This window comes from Cibotium barometz, chromosome 44, assembly GCF_041138505.1.
Source record: "Cibotium barometz isolate CiBa-2024 chromosome 44, ASM4113850v1, whole genome shotgun sequence".
NCBI classification, from domain to species: domain Eukaryota; kingdom Viridiplantae; phylum Streptophyta; class Polypodiopsida; order Cyatheales; family Cibotiaceae; genus Cibotium; species Cibotium barometz.
This window is the reverse complement of record NC_141089.1, coordinates 26,676,575-26,697,398: the sequence shown is the minus strand read 5'-3', so window position 1 is coordinate 26,697,398 and position 20,824 is coordinate 26,676,575. Positions and strand designations below refer to the sequence as shown.

The 20,824-nt window shown below is 44.6% G+C and overlaps 1 protein-coding gene across 2 annotated transcripts in view; it reads left to right on the top strand.

The window, feature by feature from the left end:
• Positions 1-943: 943 nt before the first annotated feature.
• LOC147613131 (lon protease homolog 1, mitochondrial-like) overlaps positions 944-20,824 on the top strand; it is a 95,047-nt gene continuing 75,166 nt past the window's right edge. For both annotated transcript variants that reach the window (XM_086782412.1, XM_086782411.1), the window contains exon 1: positions 944-1,696. In XM_086782412.1, the coding sequence (XP_086638538.1) occupies positions 971-1,696 (726 nt within the window). In that variant the 5' untranslated portion in view covers positions 944-970. The remainder of the gene's footprint in view (positions 1,697-20,824) is intronic.

Genomic DNA, 20,824 nt, shown 5'->3' with positions numbered 1-20,824 from the left:
TATTATAATATTGGTTGTAGGTGTCTTATTTAGATCAATTGGATTTTGAATCTCCCTATAGTGTTTGAGATATAGTGGATAGTTTGGCTTCATATGCCCTTATTGCTACTATTGAAAGCAATAGGCCTCATATGCCCCGATTGCTTTCAATAGTAGCATACTAGACCTATTGGATCATTTCTTTTGTAATTATTTAGATGGTCATTTCCTAGTTTCTCATTGTCTTATTTAGATCAATTGGATTTTGAATCTCCCTATAGTGTTTGAGATATAGTGGATAGTTTGGCTTCATATGCCCTTATTGCTACTATTGAAAGCAATAGGCCTCATATGCCCCGATTGCTTTCAATAGTAGCATACTAGACCTATTGGATCATTTCTTTTGTAATTATTTAGATGGTCATTTCCTAGTTTCTCATTGTCCTTTGTAACCTCCATTGTTGTTTGAGATTCCTTTGGGGCTAGAGTAATTGGAAGCACCAAAAGTTCCACCAATATTGAGATTTTAGTTTTTTTTTGGGAATAATGCTATGTGTTAAAGTTTCCTCCTTGAGTATATTTTTGTCCATTCTTACATTTTCCTCGTCTCGAGAACAATTTGCACTAAGGTTAAAATTTTCACCTTGCTTAAAACTAAAACTACCTTTTGTGTGAAGAGTTCTCATTGGATTGTCTGAGAGAGACTTTTTTCTTTTGGTATTGCGAGGGATTTAAAAAAAAAAGTGTGGGAATTGACACACTGCATGGCATGCGGGTGTATTGAACCTAGGTTGTTGTGGTGTAGGGGCAGGCACCCTTACCGCGCTCGGCTATCTCCCCCACCTTGAGAGAGAGACTTGCGAAGGAGAATTTGGCACCTGCTTTTCTTTGATTTTCAAGTATTTTTGTAGTAAAAAAAAGTAGAGCCCTTAGAGGGCGAGCTATTTTTTTTCTCTTTGGAGAGATTGAACCTTTACAAAGGCACCCACAAATGAGAAACGACCCTTATTTCATCGGGGGGAAAGGGGAGGGGGGAATCAAAGCAAACGTTTTGGAGAGAGGGGGGGGACAGGGTTTTAGCAACAGGGAGAAGAACTTGAATTGCGATACTCGAGTGACGTGCAGAGAGATGCTTCTAGCGGTGGCAGCGGCATCTCTGCGAGGCCCTTCCAGGCTCTCATGTCCGGCTCCCTTGTGGAGCCGGGCATGCTGCAGCCTTCACGCAGCAGGTGGGGATCGCCCTTTTCTCGCACGCCTCTGGAGCTCTCTTTTGCAGCAGCAATCGCAGCAGCCACAGCAATTTGCCCTCGCCCTCCGCTTCTACTCTTCCGACAGCAAAGGCGACAAGGACCCCCCGCCTGATTCAGACCCGCCCAAAGAGGACGGCTCCGCCCACGATGATCCCCCGCCCACCGCAGAAGAAGGTAAGCCTGACAGTAGACCTAAAGGAAAGAAAGCTAAAGCACATGACGAACACCCCGTTAAGGCCACCTTGCCTGGCCTTTGGAAACGGTTCCTCATGAAACCCAAGGAACCTAAAGAACCTAAAGAACCTAAGGAGCCCAAAGAGGCCAACGAGACTAAAGAGGTTAAGGAGGCCTCAGAGCCCAAAGATGCCAAGGAGACTGATGCTGCTATTCCTGCCACCGCTAATGAGCCTGACAAGAAAACAGATGCCATTGTTCCGACTGTTGTTCGGTATGAAAAAGTCCGGGAGGTAAGAGCTACAAGCTCCTTGCTTTTTATTGTATCGGTGTATGTTTGAATGTGCACAAGGCCCTTCAATGGCTTGACTCTAAATTCCTTTTAGAGCCTGAAATGTATGTGTATTTTGTGTTGTGCTGCATGCTTAGTATGTACAGGGTTGATAGAAACTACGCTGGTATTATTGTTGCAAGCAAATAAATAAAATTACTCTGGTTTTTGTGTGGTGTCCTCCTTGCAGGCTTGCTGTCTCCCATGCATATAATCTTGATTTTCTCTAATCTGGATTCTACCGAGTGCATACACATATATGAACTTCTGTATCATTGTATATGTTTGTGGGTCTGGGATGCATGTGTTATACCAGCCCATATTGTGAGCCTTGGTCTAAAAGAGGTTATGATGCAGACAGTATATGTGAGATGCACGGTCTAGAAGGGACGGGGTTTGGAACAATGGCAAGAGCTAACATGCAGCCCAGACCAGCCTACCAGCCCATATTGTGAGCCTTGGCCTAAAAGAGGTTATGATGCAGACAGTATATGTGAGATGCACGGCCTAGAAGAGGGAGGGGGGTTTGGAACAATGGCAAGAGCTAACATGCAGTCATCTCCTGTCTGTACACTATACCAGGGCCTCTGTTGTGGGTGTGCCTGCCCGTTTTAGTGTTTTCCCATTTTTCTTCACTCTCCATGTATTTTCCCCATTTTTCCGAGGTGTGGTTGGGCTGTCGGCTGCTGGCTGTCCCCAAATGCTGGCCGACTGTGTGTTGCTGCCCAACTTAACAAACATGGCCGACTGCTAGGATCTGGCTGACCAGGGTGTTTGCTGGTCGTGAGCACATAGGCTGCTGTCGGCCTGTTTCAGGCTGGCTGACCAGCAGCTTGGGGCCATATAAAATTGGCCCCTTGCCCCTACACTTCACATTGTATTCCGGGATTTTCTCTAGTGTATATAGCAGAGTTACACAGCTTCTCTCTCTCTCTCTCTCTCTCTCTCTCTCTCTCTCTCTTTCATCTGCGTTTTGCTCTCTACAACAGTTGTCTTCATTTCCGCTGTGCATTCTGACATGGTATCAGAGCCCCAGGTGGCTTGAAACTAGGAGATAGTGGGATGTCAAGGGTTTGGTGATTGAGGGGCTGATTGGAGATTGTTTGGGCTGTACGGGACTTGGAGATCGGGTAGAAGGCGGCCATCACCGTTGGATAGCCACTTCGCATATTATTTGCAGCCTCTTCTTCTTCTTTTTTCCCACCCACTCCCCCTTCACAAGACCTTGTGAACCCTTGAGATGACAGACTTGCTTGAGATGGCTGAGAAGCACGTGAAGGTCCCAACACTCCCCACGTTCCTGGTGGACTGACAGTTGGACGGGAACAACTACGGCATATGGAAGGTAATGATGGAGTCCGTTTTGGAGTCTTATGACTTGGCTGATTTCATTATTGTTGGAGTTGGAAGACGGGGAGTTATCCTCTATACGGAAGGCACGGGAGACTCGGGCACAGTTATGGGATCGTGTCAATGCCCGCGTCCGTTGTTTCATCTTCCTAAATTGCACACCACAAGTGATCAATCACATAAAGCATATGATGCTGGCCAGAGAGATTTGGCAGCATTTGGCTTCTTTGTACAATAGGTTATCACCCATGAAGAGGATCTCCTTGGAAGTTCAGATGTGGATGATGAATCTTGCAAAGTCGTCGACGATGCGGGAGCACATCAACAAGTTGCAGGCTCTTCAATAGGAGGTTCTCCAGGGAGGGAAAGAGATATCGTGAGAGGATATGGCCATCACGTTGTTGTCCCATTTGCTCTCTCAGTACACATCATTTTACTCCTCTTTGATCACCAGTGGTAGGCTCGGCACCATCACGTGGGAGGAGCTTGTGCTAATGGTCTTCGATCAGGAAGAGCAATTTACGAATCCTCCACCGGGTGGAGGTTATGAGGCCTTGACTGGCCAATGGTCGAAAGGCCGTAACAACAACAACAAGGGCAAAGGGAAGTCTTATGAGAAGAAACCTGATTTAGATCGTCGTGAGAAACTGAAGGCCAAGCAGACCTGTAACGATTGTGGCGAGAAAGGCCACTATTGGAGGAAGTGTTTCAAGCGGAATAACGGGAAGAGTGCTGATTCTTCAGCTTCAGCTGCAAAGACTCTAGCCTTTGTGCACTTGGAGATTTTGGACATAGATGTTTCATCTTCTTCGAGTGAGGAGGCAGTTGGCTTCATCACCAGGGATACTTGGGAATGGATTCTTGATAGTGGTGCTTCCAGGCACATGATTCCTTCCCGTGATTTCTTACAGGATCTTAAACGGCAATCAAGTCGCATTTTCATTTGCGACAATTCCACCATACCAATTCACAGTGAGGGCCGGATGGAGATCACTCCCGATGGCAGAGGGGGGAAGCATTTCTCTCGTGTTCTTTATGTCCCTGCACTTGGTTTTCATTTGTTGTCAGTGCATGAGGATTGCAAGATTGGCTTTCGGGTGGAGTTTGAGGAGCATTCTGTTGCTCTACGGGACAGAGAGACATAGGCGAGGTTGTTTGGGAAGGTGGAGTGGAGAACGTTATATACAAACTCTCAGCACTTTCCTCTCTTATAGACTCTCAGATTGGTGACTTGTGGCACTTTCGGTTTAGCCACTTGAATGTGGATGCGCTGCGGCGAGCTTTCTGGGACCAGATGGTGGTCGGCTTGCGAGATGTTGGCAGCAGGCAAGGACGCTGTAGTTCTTGCATTCGTGGTAAGCAGCACGGAATCTTTTCCGAAGTAGGCTTCCAGGCGGGCTTCTAAACCTTTGGAGTTGGTACACATTGACTTGTATGGACCTATGCAGACGCCATCCTTGGGAGGTTCTTTGTATTTTATGCTGCTGCTTGATGATTATAGCAGATTCACTTGGGTTTATTTTCTTTCCCAGAAGGACCAAGCTTTTGCTCGGTTCAAGGAGTGGCATGTGATGGTGGAGAAAGAGTCTGGCTTGCAGATAAAGACTCTTAGGGCTGACAAAGGAGGAGAGTTTTCTTCCAATGCATTTGTGCGGTTTTGTGCGGAACATGGCATCAAGCGGGACCTGGTCAATACAGGTTCGTCTTCAGAGAATGGAGTAGTTGAGCGTAAGAACAGGACTGTGGTGGAGATGGTGAGGATAATGTTGGAGCATCGTGATCTTCCTCGTCCACTTTGGGGAGAGGCTATGGCTACGGCTATCCATATTCCAAAAGCTTGTTTTTATGGGATATAACTCTCTTTCCAAGGGATACAGGTTGTATGATCCGGAGAGGAACGAGGTCCTTGTCAGCAAAGATGTGGTTTTTGATGAGCATGTTCCAGTTTCCACTGTTGATGAGCCGCCACTTCTTGGAGACCCAGATGATTCCAAGTCGATTGTTTCAGCCGGACAGCCTCAGTCAGTTGAGCAGATTGAGTCCGCGGCTAGAGATGAGCCCTTGCAGCAGTAGGAGGCTCCGCGTTCTGTTCGAATACCTAGGTGGTTGTAAGACACCCTTCGGGAGTCAGATGTCACGGAGCTTTCCTCTGAATGGACTACAAAGGACGGACCTCGAAGATTGCATAGAGTTCATGACAAAAGTCATTCAGCGGAGCTCTTATAGGTAAACTATGCTTTGATGTCTCATATCATGCGGGACAAAGAGCCCACTTTTGTCAAGAAAGCCCTTGCATAGGATACTTGGAGGAAAGCCATGCAGGTGGAATTGGATGCCATAGATAAGAATAAAACTTGGGAGCTAGTTCTGAGGCTGTCAAAACAGTCTTGTCATTGGTATCAAGTGGGTCTTTAAGACCAAGTATACGTCAGATGGGTCGGTGGATAAACACAAAGCCAAACTTGTGGCTTAGGGTTATGCTCAGCGGCCTGGCATCGACTATGAGGATACCTTTGCACCGACATCGAGGATGACCATGATTTGGACCGTTCTTGCCCTTGCTTCTTCTCAGCGGTGGCTTGTATATTAGATGGATGTGAAATCCGCATTCCTTAATGGTGACCTGCGGGAGGAGGTGTATGTTGAACAGCCTCCAGGCTTTGAGGTTCTAGGATCAAAGGGGATGGTTTACAGGTTGCGGAAGGCCTTGTATGGTCTTAAGCAAGCTCCCAGGGCTTGGAATCAGAAGATTGATTCCTTCTTTCTATGGACTAGATTTCAGAGATTAGTTGTAGATCCTAACTTGTATCTTTTTCGAGAACGTGGCATGGTCACATTGATCATCCTTTATGTGGATGACCTCATTCTCACAGGCGGTCATGTGGAGCACATTGCAGTGAGACAAAGGTTGCCTTGTCAAAGGAGTTTGAGATGAGCTGATTTAGGCTTACTCCACTTCTTTTTGGGATTGGAGATCTGGCAGACTCAGAGGGGGTTCTTTATCGCTCAGCAGTGGTATGTCCATGAGTTGCTTGAGGTCTTTGGGATGGAGAACTGCAAGCCTATCACGTTACCGGTGGACGCGAACACGAAGCTTACAACGAATGATCCTTGTGAGCCAGTTGATGTCTCTCTGTATCGGAAGTTGGTTGGTTCATTGATCTGGTTGTTGAACACCAGATTGGACTTGAGCTTTCCTGTGGGGCTATTGAGCTCGTTTATGCAGACGTCGTTGAAAGTCTCATTGGGACGCAGGATTGTGGATCTTGCGGTATCTGCAAGGTACGAAGGATCTTGGACTCTTCTACGACACTGGAGGTGAAACGAAGGACCGAGTTCGACTCTAAGGTTGGAGTGACTCGGATTGGGGAGGAGATCTACATTAGGCTACAATTTTGCCCTCGGCTCAGGAGCTGTTTCATGGAGCAGCAAGAGGTAGCCAACTATTGCCTTGTCGTCTACAGATTCAGAGTACTGGGCTGCTTGTGGTGCTGCTTACGAGGTTGTGTGGCTGCAGTGCGATAACCAAAGCGGTATCGCTATTGCTCGGAACTTTGTCTTCCATGCCCGGACCAAGCACATAGAGATACAATATCACTTTGTTCGTGAGAAGATCTTGGCTGCTGGTGACATCTTGCTGCTTTATTGTTCGACGGAGGACAAAGCGGCGGACCTCTTCACGAAGTCTCTACCTCAGGCTATGCTCCGGCGGCACTCCAGCTCAATGGGGTTGGTTCCACATCCATGAGCTGAGAGGGGGTGTTAGCAGTCATCTCCTGTCTGCACACTATACCAGGGCCTCTATTGTGGGTGTGCCCGCCTGTTTTAGTGTTTTCCCATTTTTCTTCGCTCTCCATGTATTTTCCCCATTTTTCCCAGGTGTGGCTGGGCTGTAGGCTGTTCCCAGATGCTGGCTGACTGGGTGTTGCTGCCTGACTTATCCTCAGCAGACCTGGCCGACTGCTGGGATTTGGCCGGCTGGTCGTGGGCCTCTACTGCTGGTCGTGAGCACATAGGCTGCTGTCGGCCTGTTTTAGGCTGGCCGACCAGCAGCCTGGGGCCATATAAAATGGCCCCCTTGCCCCCAAACTTCACATCGTATTCCGGGATTTTCTCTAGTGTATATAGCAGAGTTACATAGCTTCTCTCTCTCTCTCTCTCTCTCTCTCTCTCTCTTTCATCTGCGTTTTGCTCTCTACAGCAGTTGTCTTCATTTCCACTGTGCATTCTGACACAGCCATCAAGAGCACACAGTTTGGGCAACCATCCAGGCAGTTTTGGGCGGCCAAATATATATATATTCTCTCTCTCTCTCTCTCTCTCTCTCTCTCTCTCACTCACACACACACACACACACACACACACACACACACACACACACACACGAGGCTGGCAGAAGGTGACTGGGATAGGGGCCAGATCTGTAGTCCCCTTCCTTGTCATTTCCAGCATTCAGCTCTCCAGAACAAGCCCACATCTATAGTCATATGCCACATGCCCATGGACCAAAAGGCTCCAAACACTTACTCAAGATAATACACTTGGATATTTTTTGCTTAAACCAGCTGAAGTATTTGAGTACCATGAAAGGGGATTTAAAGCTGATAAGAGTGGAGAGGAAATACTAAACACAGATTGAGGGTTTGTAGATGGGAGCTTAGCAAAAGTACTTAAAAGGCAGAGTTTAGTTCTGATTCGTAGAGTATGTGGTACGTGTTCTCATGTAATCTGAATGAACCACTCGGATACATACACAACTATAGAAAGAAATAACTTTTACATAAGTAGAACAACTCTGGAATGCTTTAATTAGCCTAGTGGCCTGAGATCCAATCCTTTGGTTATAATAATTATTTATCATGTCTCTAGCTGGGCACAATATTCTTTGTCATGTCTCCATGTCTTCTTCATGTTTTCGCTTAGGACGTACCATTTGGTGAAGCTCTCCGTGTCTTCTTCATGTTTCTGCTTAGACTCTTTGTTCAATTGCAAATTGTCACTGGCTACTGGATTTATTACAAAAAGTGCTTGCTTAACTTGAAGTTGTCCTAAGCTTTCAGGACTCATGCATGTGGTTGGTAGTTTCAACCATATCTTGCACACCATTAGTGTGGAAATTTGCAGCCTTGCATTGTTTTTAGGTAGCTCTAGGGCTACATTGCTTTGCCCTTTCTTTCCATTATGTTACTTCTTTGCAATACATTGTGCTTGTTTTCAACAATGTGCGAATGTGTGCTCGACAATGGACCAAAGGCCAGTGGCTGCTGCTTGTGGTCTCTGTTCAGGTTTAGGGTTTGCCGGTGCATCTAGGAGCTAGGGTGGATGGAAGGTATCCATGGTGTGTATGAGAGAGAGAGAGAGAGAAAGAGAGAGAGAATGCTCGAGAGAAAAATTGCATGACTCAATGATGATTGATAGCCTTCACCAAGTACATTGCTTTTATAGCCTTGAGGTTTATCTACCTCATAGACTCACATTTAATGCATTCTTAATATAAGAGTGGGTTCACACACACATACATACAAACACTCATAGGGAGTGATCACACACAAATACACACATGAGACTCCAAATCCCAAGAGGTGTTGTTTGAGAGACCTTCAATAGCATGGTGATTTGTGCACTAAACTGCAATACATGATACAAAAGAACATAGTGTGCCAACACTTAAAACCCTCCCGTCAGCCCTGATAGAAGAGCTTGATGACACATGACTGTGCCTACATCAGTCTACCCAAAGACAACCCCCACTAGCTCTAAGTAGAGATAAGTGAAAAAACTGAGGCTTTTATAGAAACATGGCTTACAACAATCATATTTTAGGGGACTACTCGGGCAGAGAACTGGACTCATGCAAAATGAAAAAGTACCTAGAAAGCTGAATCGTAATCTTCCTCACCAAGAGAAAGATTTGCCATCACCATGAGGGATTTCTCTAGTACCATGGATGTCTCTGCTACATCTTCATCACCTTCTTCTTCTTCTGCCCACCAAATTTGCATGTTTTTTAGCTTGTTTCTTGCCATTCTTTTGAAGCACCCATCTTTAGAGTGTTCAAGCTTTTTGTAATAAGTACACTTTTTGGTCTTGCTTGGTTTACCTTTGCCTTTCATCTTGGAGATATAGGCTTTATCTGCTACTTCTCCATTAGCTTGCTCCTTTAGATGTTGATCCTCATCATCTATGAGGATAGCTATCATCTCGTTGTATGTCATTTCCCAGGTCACTCTGAGCATGGGAAGTGTCTTTGCATACTTAGGGATTTCTTCTATCTTGGATAGAAGAACTGCCTTTAAGTCGTCTTCGTCCACTTGCGCTTTTAGGGCAACGCGTTGTTGAAGAACTGAACCTAGGTTGCTTAGATGCTCTTGCAAAGTTTGAAATTCTTTCACTCTCATGTTGAAGAATTTTTGCTTGAGAAAAAATCTTTGAATTATTAATCTTATTTCTAAAAAGATTCTCAAGTTCATCCCATACCTTGCTATCTTATCTAGGTCGAGATGATGGATAAGATTTTTAGTGAGCCCCAAGCCAATGTGTGCGAGGCCCTTGTTGTTCTCGTCTTGCTAGGCTCGCGTTGTTGGGGATCTGTCTTCTTCTTTTGGCTTTTCTTCTGTGCCCTTGACACCATCTCACATTAGCAACAATTTGATCTCGGTTTGCCATGTAGGGAAGTTGGCTCCGGAGAACCTCTCGCTACATCTTCTGATCATATCCATGGCGTTCGATGCTTGTAGATTTAGTTGAATTCGATGATTTTTTCCAAATTTTGAAAAAACCCCAAAGTTTTATGATGAAGAGGCTCCAATTTGATGCAGATGCCTATTTTTGGAAAGCCCCCAAAACTTGTGGATGTTGGATCTCCAGTTGATGAATTTCTCCGTATTTGAGAGAAACCCCCAACTTTTTCAGGTTGCAAAAACTCTAATTTTGATGTAGAGAGATGATTTGTGCAAAAGCCCTAAATAATACCTTCGATTAGATGATTTTTGCCTCATTTAAGAAAAGCTCCAAAATTGATTTCTGATGTGGACTTGCAGGTAGTGTTGATGTAGGAGGCACAGTCAGGGCTGAGCGGGAGGTGGATGTTGTTGACGTGGTGCTGGTCGTCGGCAAGAATTGGCGAGATGAGGAATAAGAGAAGAAGTGGGCTATTCATAGGTGTTGAATATTTTTTGAGGATAAAAGTGCCCCTCCGGCTTATTCTTAGGCCTTAATCTCTTAGTGCAATCATGTACTATGGTGAAGACACTTATCCGGCAACTTTCTAGCACATTTGCACCACTTTTCATTGCATAACCTGCTATTGAATTTTGAATATCCAACAATTTCCCAATATCACATGGACCCTCTCTTGAGTGTGACGTGGACTTGTTTCTACCCATTGGCTAGCTCAAAGGTTGAGTACGTGGCCATATTCATGTGGTTGTAAGAGCTATTGTGCCAGATCATTATAACATTGTCCGGGCGTCCAATGAGCAACCAAGTGTGCACAGAGTTTTGTGAGGGCAAAACAAAGGACCAAATGTGCGAGAGATCAAAGCAAATCAACACAACATGAAATGGATGAATGAGTGTATATATAATGGTGAATGAAATCCAGTACAAGAGGCTCTCTGATGTGAGGTGACTCTTAAGTAGTAGACCGACGAAGGAGCAAAGATGAAGTCGAAGCAAGAGGCCCAGTCGGTAACGAAGGCTCGCGTCACTATTAAAGTGGATTGCTATACTTGCAAAACTCAGGATACAGAAGACGGTGTGAGCATTTGTGTGACAGGATCCTCCAATACGAATACTTCCGTTGCGTGTTACATAATTGTGATCATTTAGCAGTTAATCAATTTATTCATCAATTTACTGCTCATTTTCCATTAGCTAGGATCACAGATCCTCAGGATAGAGTCCACGTAGCGGCTCCTCATCTCACTAGTGAGGCAATCACTTGGTGGTAGCATTGGTCTAATCTTTATACAGACCAGACCACAGGTGTCACAGCTTTTAGCTGGGATACATTTGTCCATGACCTGAAGACCAGATTCCTCCTGCCCTAGTACATGACCGGTCTGGTAGATGAGTTTTATGGACTCAGATAGAACGGATCCCCAGTGCTTCAATTTTCCGGCAAGGTTATTACTTTAGCACAGCAGTTAGGGCTATCTGCGCAGGCCAAGATGGAACAATTCATTCGTGGATTGGATCCTAACATTCGGTTCACAGTTCGTAACTTTGAACCCAGTACATATGACTGGGCTTTGACTCTCGCTCAGGATGAAGAAATGAAGATGAACGGAGGCAAGCACAAGCAATCATCTTAGCCCAGTACCAAACCCCAGCAGTAGCAATCCACTGCACAGCCAGGGAAAGGTAATGCATCTTCTAAAGATGCTAAGAAGGACGGCAGTAATAGCTCCAGTTTAGGGGGTAAGAAAGATAAAGAATCTAAGCCTAAGAAAACCCCCGATGAAAAGACTAAAGCAGGCATTACCGGAGGTTATCTTCCTCCAGAGGAACAAAAGAAGTATCAGTCAGAAAACATATGTTTTTTCTATCACATCATAGGGCATGGTAGGAAGGATTGCCACAAATGGCAAGCGGAACAAGCCGCTAAAGCCCCTTCTGCCACAATTGCCACAGCCTCCCCAGCTCCTCAAGCCCCGCCTACTACTACCAATGCGGTTCAACTTTTACCTTCTATGCATCCTATGCCATCCGTGGTATTTGATGCTAAAAGCAGGAGGGTGCGAGCGATGCTGCACAAAAAAACCTCATCCGAGCTTATGGCTCTGCCAAGGGTCAACAGTTTGTAGTCCTATTCGATATGGGCAGTTCTAAAGATGCCATCTCTCCCCAGTTGGCTAACAAAATGAGCTGCACATTAGTCCCATATCATCTGGATGTGGACAGGTTCACACTTGGTCTCCGCACCCACATTTCTCAGAAGGCACAACAATTTGCCTTTGATGTTCAGAAGGCCTCATTCCAACGAGATTTCATTGTCTCGCCTCTGTTGGGGTGTGACATGATCTTAGGAATTCAGTGGTTCCGTCAGTATGAGCCTATTCTCGGTTGGGGGTAGGACACTTTTACTATCTGTAAAGGTTTTCTTGAGCCTGTCATGATTTGTGGAGATAGAAGCATTCTTGGTATCCCATTGATTTTGCATCTCTAGGCCCAACGAGCTATCCGCAAGGGAGCAGAAGGAGCACTATTTTATGTTCGTGCTCAAACAACATCTACCTTATTGGTAGCATCCATCTCATCTTCAGTCCCTCAGTTAGCAGACCTCCTATCCAGACATCAAGACATTATGCTTAGGGACGATCTCCCGCCCAGTCTCCCACCCTCTCGCCCTGAGGACCATCACATTGATTTGATCCTTGGATCGGATCCTCCTAGCAGGTTTCCCTATCGTCTTTCCAAGACTTTAAGAGGGTGAGTTAGAAAAACAGTTATCTGAGCTCCTCCGATCCGGATTCATTTGGCCTTCTTCCTCACCATTTGTTGCATCCATCCTATTTGTCCAAAAGAAGGACAAGTCTGCACGCCTTTGTGTAGATTACAGGGCATTAAATAAACTCACCATTAAGAATAAGTTTCCTATGGCAAGGATTGAGTACATTTTGGAGCTTTTAGACGGTGCTAAATTTTTCACTAAGATCGACCTCAAGAGTGGTTACCATCAGGTCCGCATTTTTGAAGTTGACATTCCAAAAACTGTTAGATATCATCCCCTACTTGCTGGCTTCCTATTTGGTGTCCTATTTTAGCCTCTAGGGCTGACCATGTTAGTCAGAGGGGTTGGTCACCCCTCACTCATATTTTACCCATATTTATTCCCCATTTATTGTCTTGGGTATTTTTCCCAGTCGTGGAGGTTTTTTGCTCCAGTCGGCTACCTACATGTAGTAGTATATATAGCCGGCATGCCTCCCTCACATATTCGTTGCTTGCCTAGCTTGTCTAGCTGCAGCTCCTCACTTACGAGGTTCTCCCCTCTTGCTCGGGACATGTATTCCTTTGGATGATGATATTGAGAGCAGGTTCTCACCTGTGTTTCCTCTCCATCTCTCTCTCTCACTCTCTCTCCTGTGTTTCCACTTTCCCTTCTTCCGCTGCACATTCTATCATGGTATCAAAGCGCCGGTGATTTTCAGCGTTGGATGCTCCCTCCTCTACCTCTTCATATCTGCGTTTTTCCGCCCATGGACAGATCTGCGTTTTTTGTGTTCATGTGTTAAGCTTGCGTTTCTTCAAGGGCTGATTGATCCCCATCCAGTGGGCTGTAGTATCCTCTCTTCAGGGCGTCAATTTGCAGCTTCTTGGCAGCTTGACAAGGGTGTTTTTCTGGACAGCATACCTGTCCTCCTTGGTGGCACTTTCCAGGGGTTCTTAGGCGTTTTTTTTCAGGACTGGACAGCAACATAGCTGTCCCAAACAAGCTGCGTTTTTTGGCCTGTTTGGGCTTGCTTTCCAGCCCTGATCTTGGAGCACTCTCCTTTTGCATATCCTTTTTGGTTATCTTGTGCCATCTCTCTCACCCCCTGATTGTTCTCTGCAGTAGTTCTTGATCTGAGGCTTCAGCGTTTCCATATTCGGCCCGTTGTGCAGCCCCTTATACCTCTGCATTTTCAGATTTGCAGGCATGGTTGCTGCGTTTTTCTGAACCAATCTTACTTGTAGCTCTATCTTCACTTGGGCTTCATATGTTGGACCCAATGGTACCTTCTCTTCAGCGTTTTTCCTCATAGGAGGTATGGACACTGGCTGACCTGAATTTTCAGGTTTGTAGCCCCTTGTTTGGCTGCGTTTTCTTCTCCAGTGGACACAGATCACTTGCAGAGGGGGTTTCTTGTTTGGATTGTGGCTTTGGAGGCAGTTTGGTACTTGAGGAGGATTTTGAATTTCAGATTTCAGTCAGCGTTTTGCTGATTTTGGAGCATCTGTACTTGTGTTTTGTTCCTGGCCTACACGGTTTCCCGGTTTCTACATGTTCATTGCCTTCTGTTGGTGGTGGAGTGCTATTTTTGTTGGATAGCAGTGTTTTGGTTGCGTTTTGCTTCCCACAGGAGTTTTCTACACTCAAAGGGGGCCTATCTCCAGCTACTTCACTTGAGGATCAGTTTCGGGAGCTGTTTTGTATCTGTGGAGACTTTCTTCTGTGACAGGAGTTTACAGTTTTTTGGAGGAGAGCAGTGATCTTGTCAGAGATCCTGAGTAGAGTTTATTTTGTCCGAGCTAAGTTTACCTCGCATTTGTGGAGGGCATTATTTGAAAACTTTGGAACTAAGTTGCAGTTGTCTAGTACATTCCATTCGTAGACAGACGGCCAAACATAAATATATAACTAGTTGGCCTTTGATGTTCTCAAGTCATATTGTCGTGACCAGCAGTCCAAATGGGAACATTATCTTCCATTGGTCCAAGCTATCTTGAACGACACTCATTCATCCAGTGTCGGACGGACTCTATATGAAGCAGCCTTTGGTCGCCGTTTCTCTTCTCTTTTGATGAGATTGGTGTCTCCATCTCTAGAGGCTAATAAAACCATGGAAGCATGTTTCGAGATCATTGAGTAAGTCAAGGACCGCTTGACCAAAGCACAAGAAGCATATAGCAGACAGGCGAATAAATCTAGACAAGATGTCCACTTCAAGGAAGGGGATTGGGTCTATTTGCGTGTCATGAAACAAAGATTGAAACAAGTGGACAAACGTAGTCCCAAGCTTTCATTCCGTAGTTTTGGACCTTTCCCAATAGTCAAAAAGTTAAAGTGATGTCTCCATGAAGTTAAAATTGCCTACCAATTAGACAATGCATGATGTTTTCCATGTTTCTTGGCTAAAACCATATGTTGGACTAGAAGTGTTTGATGTTTCAGATGAACAACAGCCAGACGTGGTAGATGAAGCAGAAGTCAGCGAGCCCAAGCAGATCCTTCTTCATCATTGGAAGCATGGTTTCGGTCGACGGATACGTCAGTTCTATACGAAATTAACGAAGCTGTATGGCTAGACAAGGAGTTCTTTCAAGAGTATCCCCAGTTGTTGGTGGACTACTTGGAAGCCATGAACTTGCCGCCAAGCTAAGCAGGAGGGAATGTCACATGCACTTTGCACTGTAGTGCATGGTGAAAAACTGGCTTATCATCATCAGTGCAACATTGTAACAATATTAGTTCCATTTAGGATGATATTTGTTGTATGCCATGATCCCATTGTAATCCTCAGTCCAGGATAAGTAAGGCACGAGCTACGTAGGTCATTCTCAGCCATAGCAAGTCAGTCAGTCAGGCTAAGTCCCTTAACCCACTTAAAGAGACGCATTCATGCATATGCAGCTAGTAGAAACCTTAGGGTTTGCATTAGAAAGCATCCTGCATATTGCACATCGTTCATGCATAGGATCTAGACCATTGCAGAAACCCCAGATATCATCCAGTATTTATCAAGATATTTACTAAGATTTTTTTGGTATTTTTTCCATCATTTTCATCATTTTTCACATCATTTATGCATTTATGTTGGACATGAGCAGTCGGCTAGCTCAGTAGCCAGCCGACTGGCTCCTTGTGTCCATATAAATAGAGTCCTTGCATAATCATTCACTCATTCAATCATATTCAGCAATCAGCATTCAGGCGCATCAGTCTTCAGCCTTGCATTCACTTCAGCCCTATGCGTTTTGGAGAAGCATGTCATCCTACGGCTAGAGGAGCATCAACGCTTGTGCATTCACTTCAGCCCTATGCGTTTTGGAGAAGCATGTCATCCTACAGCTAGAGGAGCATCAACGCTTGTGCATTCAGCCCTCCATCAGCAGATCACATCAACAAACTCCAGACTCTTCAGGAGGAGGTTCTTCAGGCTGGGAAGGAGATATCCTTAGGACATGGCCATCACTTTGCTGTCTCATCAATCCCCTCTACTCAGCTTTCTATTCTTCTTTGATCACCAGTGGGAAGCTCAACACCATTACATGGGAGGAGCTTATGCCGATGGTATTGGACCTAGAAGAGCGGTTTCTGAACCCTTCACAGGATGGAGATTCTGAGGCTTTGACTGGCCAGCGGTCGAAAGGCCGCAACAACAACAAGGGCAAAGGGAAGTCTTCACAGGCGAAGTCTTTTGAGCAGGAGCCCGACTCGGATCGTGATGCCTTGAAGGCCAAGCGGACCTGTAACCATTGTGGCCATAAGAGTCACTATTGGAGAAAATGCCCTCAGCAGAGCACCGAGAAGGGTGCTGATTCCTCAGCTGCAACCGTGACAACTCTAGATTTTGTGCACTTGGAGATTATGGACACCGGAGCTTCATCTTCTTCGAGCAGGGAGGTGGTTGGTCTCACCATTGGGGATACTCGGGAGTGGATTCTCGACCAGTTTTGTATCGGATTCAGGTGTATATTGTAGAGTTTATACAACCTTCTCCTCTCTTTCATTTCTGTACTTTCTGCTCTCAATACTTTGTCTCATTTCCATTGCCCATTTTGACAGTATGCTACGCTGGCTGGTGTGGGTATGATTGGTTGATGTTGAGTTGGTGACATTCATCATATGCGATGGTTGTAGATGATTTGATGAAGTTATGTTTATATAATGCTTGAAGTCGTAGTCAGCCAGCGCAAACAGACTAGCAAAAGAAAAAGGGTTTTTTTTAGATAATCTACTAGTGCCCTTTTGGGCTGGTGGTCACACACACCCCCTCCCCTCTTAGGCCAAAAGGGGACCATGTGTAACTCGCACAGGAAGTGCGGGAGTGGGTCTGCATTGCTTTGACCATGAGTACAATTAAACATTTCGGCATTTTATCACAGCCATTAAACAATCCACAAAGCTAAAAATAAAAGTTGCACAACTGACACCACATAGAGGCCGGAATGGGCCGACCCCCCCTTGGAGTATTTCATTATCCAAGGAGAAATATAACATGTACAAGCTTTGAGGGCCTTACTCTCCCCATGGGAGATGCCGGATTATCCATATACAATCATAAACTTGTCCTTCATCCAATATGGCTATCCAACATGTCCTTCCATAGGCGCACAAACATATAACAGCTCACATGGCTCTTCCATACGCGCATAAGCTTGTATGACAGCCCATATGGCTCTTCCACGAGCACATAAACGTGTAAACCAGCCCATGTGGCTAATCAATGAACTCATAAACCTGTAAACCAGACCATGTGGCTCATTCATGAGCCCATAAACCTGTATAACAGCCTGTATGTTGCATCCATGAGTGCCAAAACCTGTAAACCAGTCCATGTGGCTCATCCATGAGCGCATAAACCAGTATAACAGCCTGTACATTGCATAAAACCAGAAATTTCAGCAAGCTTTAGGACTGTTTTGCTGAAAAACAGCCATCCGGGGTGTGCAAGATGGTGTAGAGTAGTGAAAATCATCTTCCCCAAGCTGGATATGGCTATGGTGGGCTTAGAAATGAAGAGAAATGGAGAAAAATCAGAGTTTTCAGCCTCCAAAAACATGCTTGAAGCTCAAACTCGCCCAAGAGATAACTCTCTCTTGTTCAAATAAGCAAGAAAATGCTACAATGCCATGTGTAGAGATTGACAAGTGTGGGGACGCTTGTCTCACTTTTATCCTCTTATCTACCACATGTCCCAAATCCAAAGGCCAAAAATTCCACAATCTTTAGCTCTAAAAATATCCCCGATGATAGCTAATTTCACAATGGCGCTTTGGCAATACTCGATCTCTGTCGAATTCCAAAGGTACTACGCGAATAGAAAATCCATCGGAGATTGCCAAAAATAACAACTTTCCCTAAAATTTAGGAGATGATCTCTTTGTGTTCCACCACATGAGAAATACATGTAAGCACCATGTAGAAACCTGTTTCATTGCTTGATCTCCCCCAAATCCTCAAGAGTTCACCATACATACTTTCCACTTGACACTTGAGCTCCAAAACCCATTTCTGTGTCCAAGAAACGAGTGCCTGGAGTATGTTACGAACACTTGGTCCTTTGTACTGGATAATCCCCCATTCCCAAAGCTTGTACATTCTTGATCTTTTGGGCATCCATGTTAAGATTCTAGAAATGGGATTGATCATGGTAATAAACATAGATTAAGCAACATGATTAAGGTGGATTAAACCACACTAAGAACTCCATAACTAGAGAGAGAGAGATTGCACACTCAACACTACTACCTTGTATTGCATATCACAATGAACCATATAATGATATAGGCTCTCTAGCCTTATCCCACTTTACACATCATCATCCATGTGGCACTCCCTTTTCCACTCTTTTGGTCAACACTCACACACCATACAATATTACATGTGGCATTCCTATCTCACCACAATATCTTGCACCTCTAGGGTGCTTTCACACTTATACACATCACCGCGATTACATCTTTCAACACCCCCTCTTAATCGAGGTGTTCCACAACTCACCCATCATCCATCATCCATATCAATGTAGCATTGCACAAACGCAATCGCTACCTCTCAACACTCCCCCTTAATGATACATTGGAGTGTTCAATCAAACATGTGTGTGCGTGTCTACCATCTTAGACACCTAGTCCATTTTGAGCCGACTCGCTCACAGCGGAACCACTGAGTCCGATTTGAACATGAAAGTTCGGGTGGGAACCAACCCATGCGCATGCACCTCACACGTGCATCGCTCTTGCACACATCACAACCACCATTTTGAGCTTCTCGGTGAGCTTGGGCAGGCAACCCTCATACCATAGATGATTACAAAATTTTTTCCGTTTTGAGCACGCATGCTTGTGGAGGATTTGTCCATCATCATTTTTGGGTGAAACAAAATAAAAAATTACACAGCCTTTTTGGCCAAAGCCGGGCAGAGAACTCATGTGAGTGTATTGCAAAGTACATGCTTCTTAAAAAGCATGTGAACAAGGGCTTTATGAAAATAGACCCCTTGAGATTTTGGAAATGTTGTGGACCTTAATAAAATAATTTTTTTAAAAAAAAAATATCTGAAATGCTAATTTCCTGCTTACCCTTTGAAAGCGAAAGCAAATGTGTTTACATGCTTTTGACGCTTTGTAGCAATGGCTAAAATATGTGTGAATGTAAAGTCCAAACACTCCGCTCAGATAGAGGTGTAGAATACATGTCAAATGCATTCAATGATTATATGCTTCAAAAGGGCATCAAACACCAATGTACTGTGCCTTATACACCGCAGCAGAATGGTGTAGCTGAAAGAAAAAAAGATCTCTCATGGAGATGGCAAGATGCATGGTGAAAGCACAAAAGTTGCCTCACAAATTTTGGATGGAAGCTATAATGTGTGCAACTCATGTGTTAACAGGTGTCCAACAAAAGCCAGAACAACTCCGAATAAAGCTAGATGACAAAGCAATTAAATGCATTTTTGTGGGCTACAGCAATGAGAGCAAAGGATACCGTCTTTATAATCCAATTACACGAAGGATTTTTGTCACTAGAGATGTGGTATTTGCTGAAAATTCAGAACAGCCCATGTACAGCTTGTATAAAAGCAATGATACAGGCATACAGGACATGTTTGATGGACTTTTACCCATTGCAATTAGGGGGGATTCAGATCAGCCAGCCCCTACACAAGAAAATCCACATGTAGAACATGTGGAACAGCCAGCCATTCAGCCCCCTTCTGTGGAAGAAGTGGAAGATCTTGTCAGGGAAGAGCAAACAGCCATAGACACAGCCAAGTCAGTGCCAAGATGGTTGCTGAAAACTTTGCAAGAAAGCAAACTTGGAGCTCCACTCACAGGCAGAACAAGGGCTAGTTCCAGCCATGCTTTGAATGTACATCGTGGGGAGTCTGCATTCGCAATGGGTGGTCTCTTTGATTCAGAAGAGCCTTCTTCTTATGAAGAAGCACATGAGAATGAGCATTGGTTGCAAGCTATGCAAGCTGAGATTTCTTCTATAATGAAGAACAATACATGGGATCTTGTGTTATTGCCTAAAGGCAAACATGTAATTGGAACAAAGTGGGGTACAAACTCAAAAGAAAGTCTGATGGTACTATTGACAGGTACAAAGCAAGACTTGTGGCTAAAGGCTACTTCCAGAAAAAGGGAATAGATTATGAAGAGACTTTTGCTCCTACTTCGAGAATGACCACAATAAGATCAGTGATTGCATTGGCTGCCCATAAAGGATGGAAAGTGCATCAATTGGACATCAAAACTGCATTCTTAAATGGGGATTTACAGGAGGAAGTATATGTAAATCAGTCCATTGGTTTTGTAGTTCCTGGTGAGGAACATAAAGTATGCAGGTTGCACAAAGCATCGTATGGGTTAAAGCAAGCTCCAAGAGCTTGGTATGATAAGACACATGCTTATCTAACCAGCTAAGGTTATGAGAATAGTCTAGCTGAAAGCACATTGTATGTGAAGAAAACCGATGCCGATATTCTCATAGTCATCTTGTATGTAGATGACATGTTCATTATAGGTACAAGCAAAAGCACAAATTTCAGATTTCAAAGCTGATTTGAAAGCTGAATTTGATATGTCAGATTTGGGGCCTTTACACTACTATCTCGGCATAGAGTTTATGCATACAGATGATAGCATTGTTATGCAGCAAACTAAGTACATAAAAAGTTTGCTAAAAAGGTTTCACATGGATGAATGTAAGCCCATTTCTACTCCGGTAGAACCAGGTGTATGGCTTACTATGCATGATATTGGAGAGCCTTTTGAGGCCGGCATTTACAGCAGGCAGTGGGAT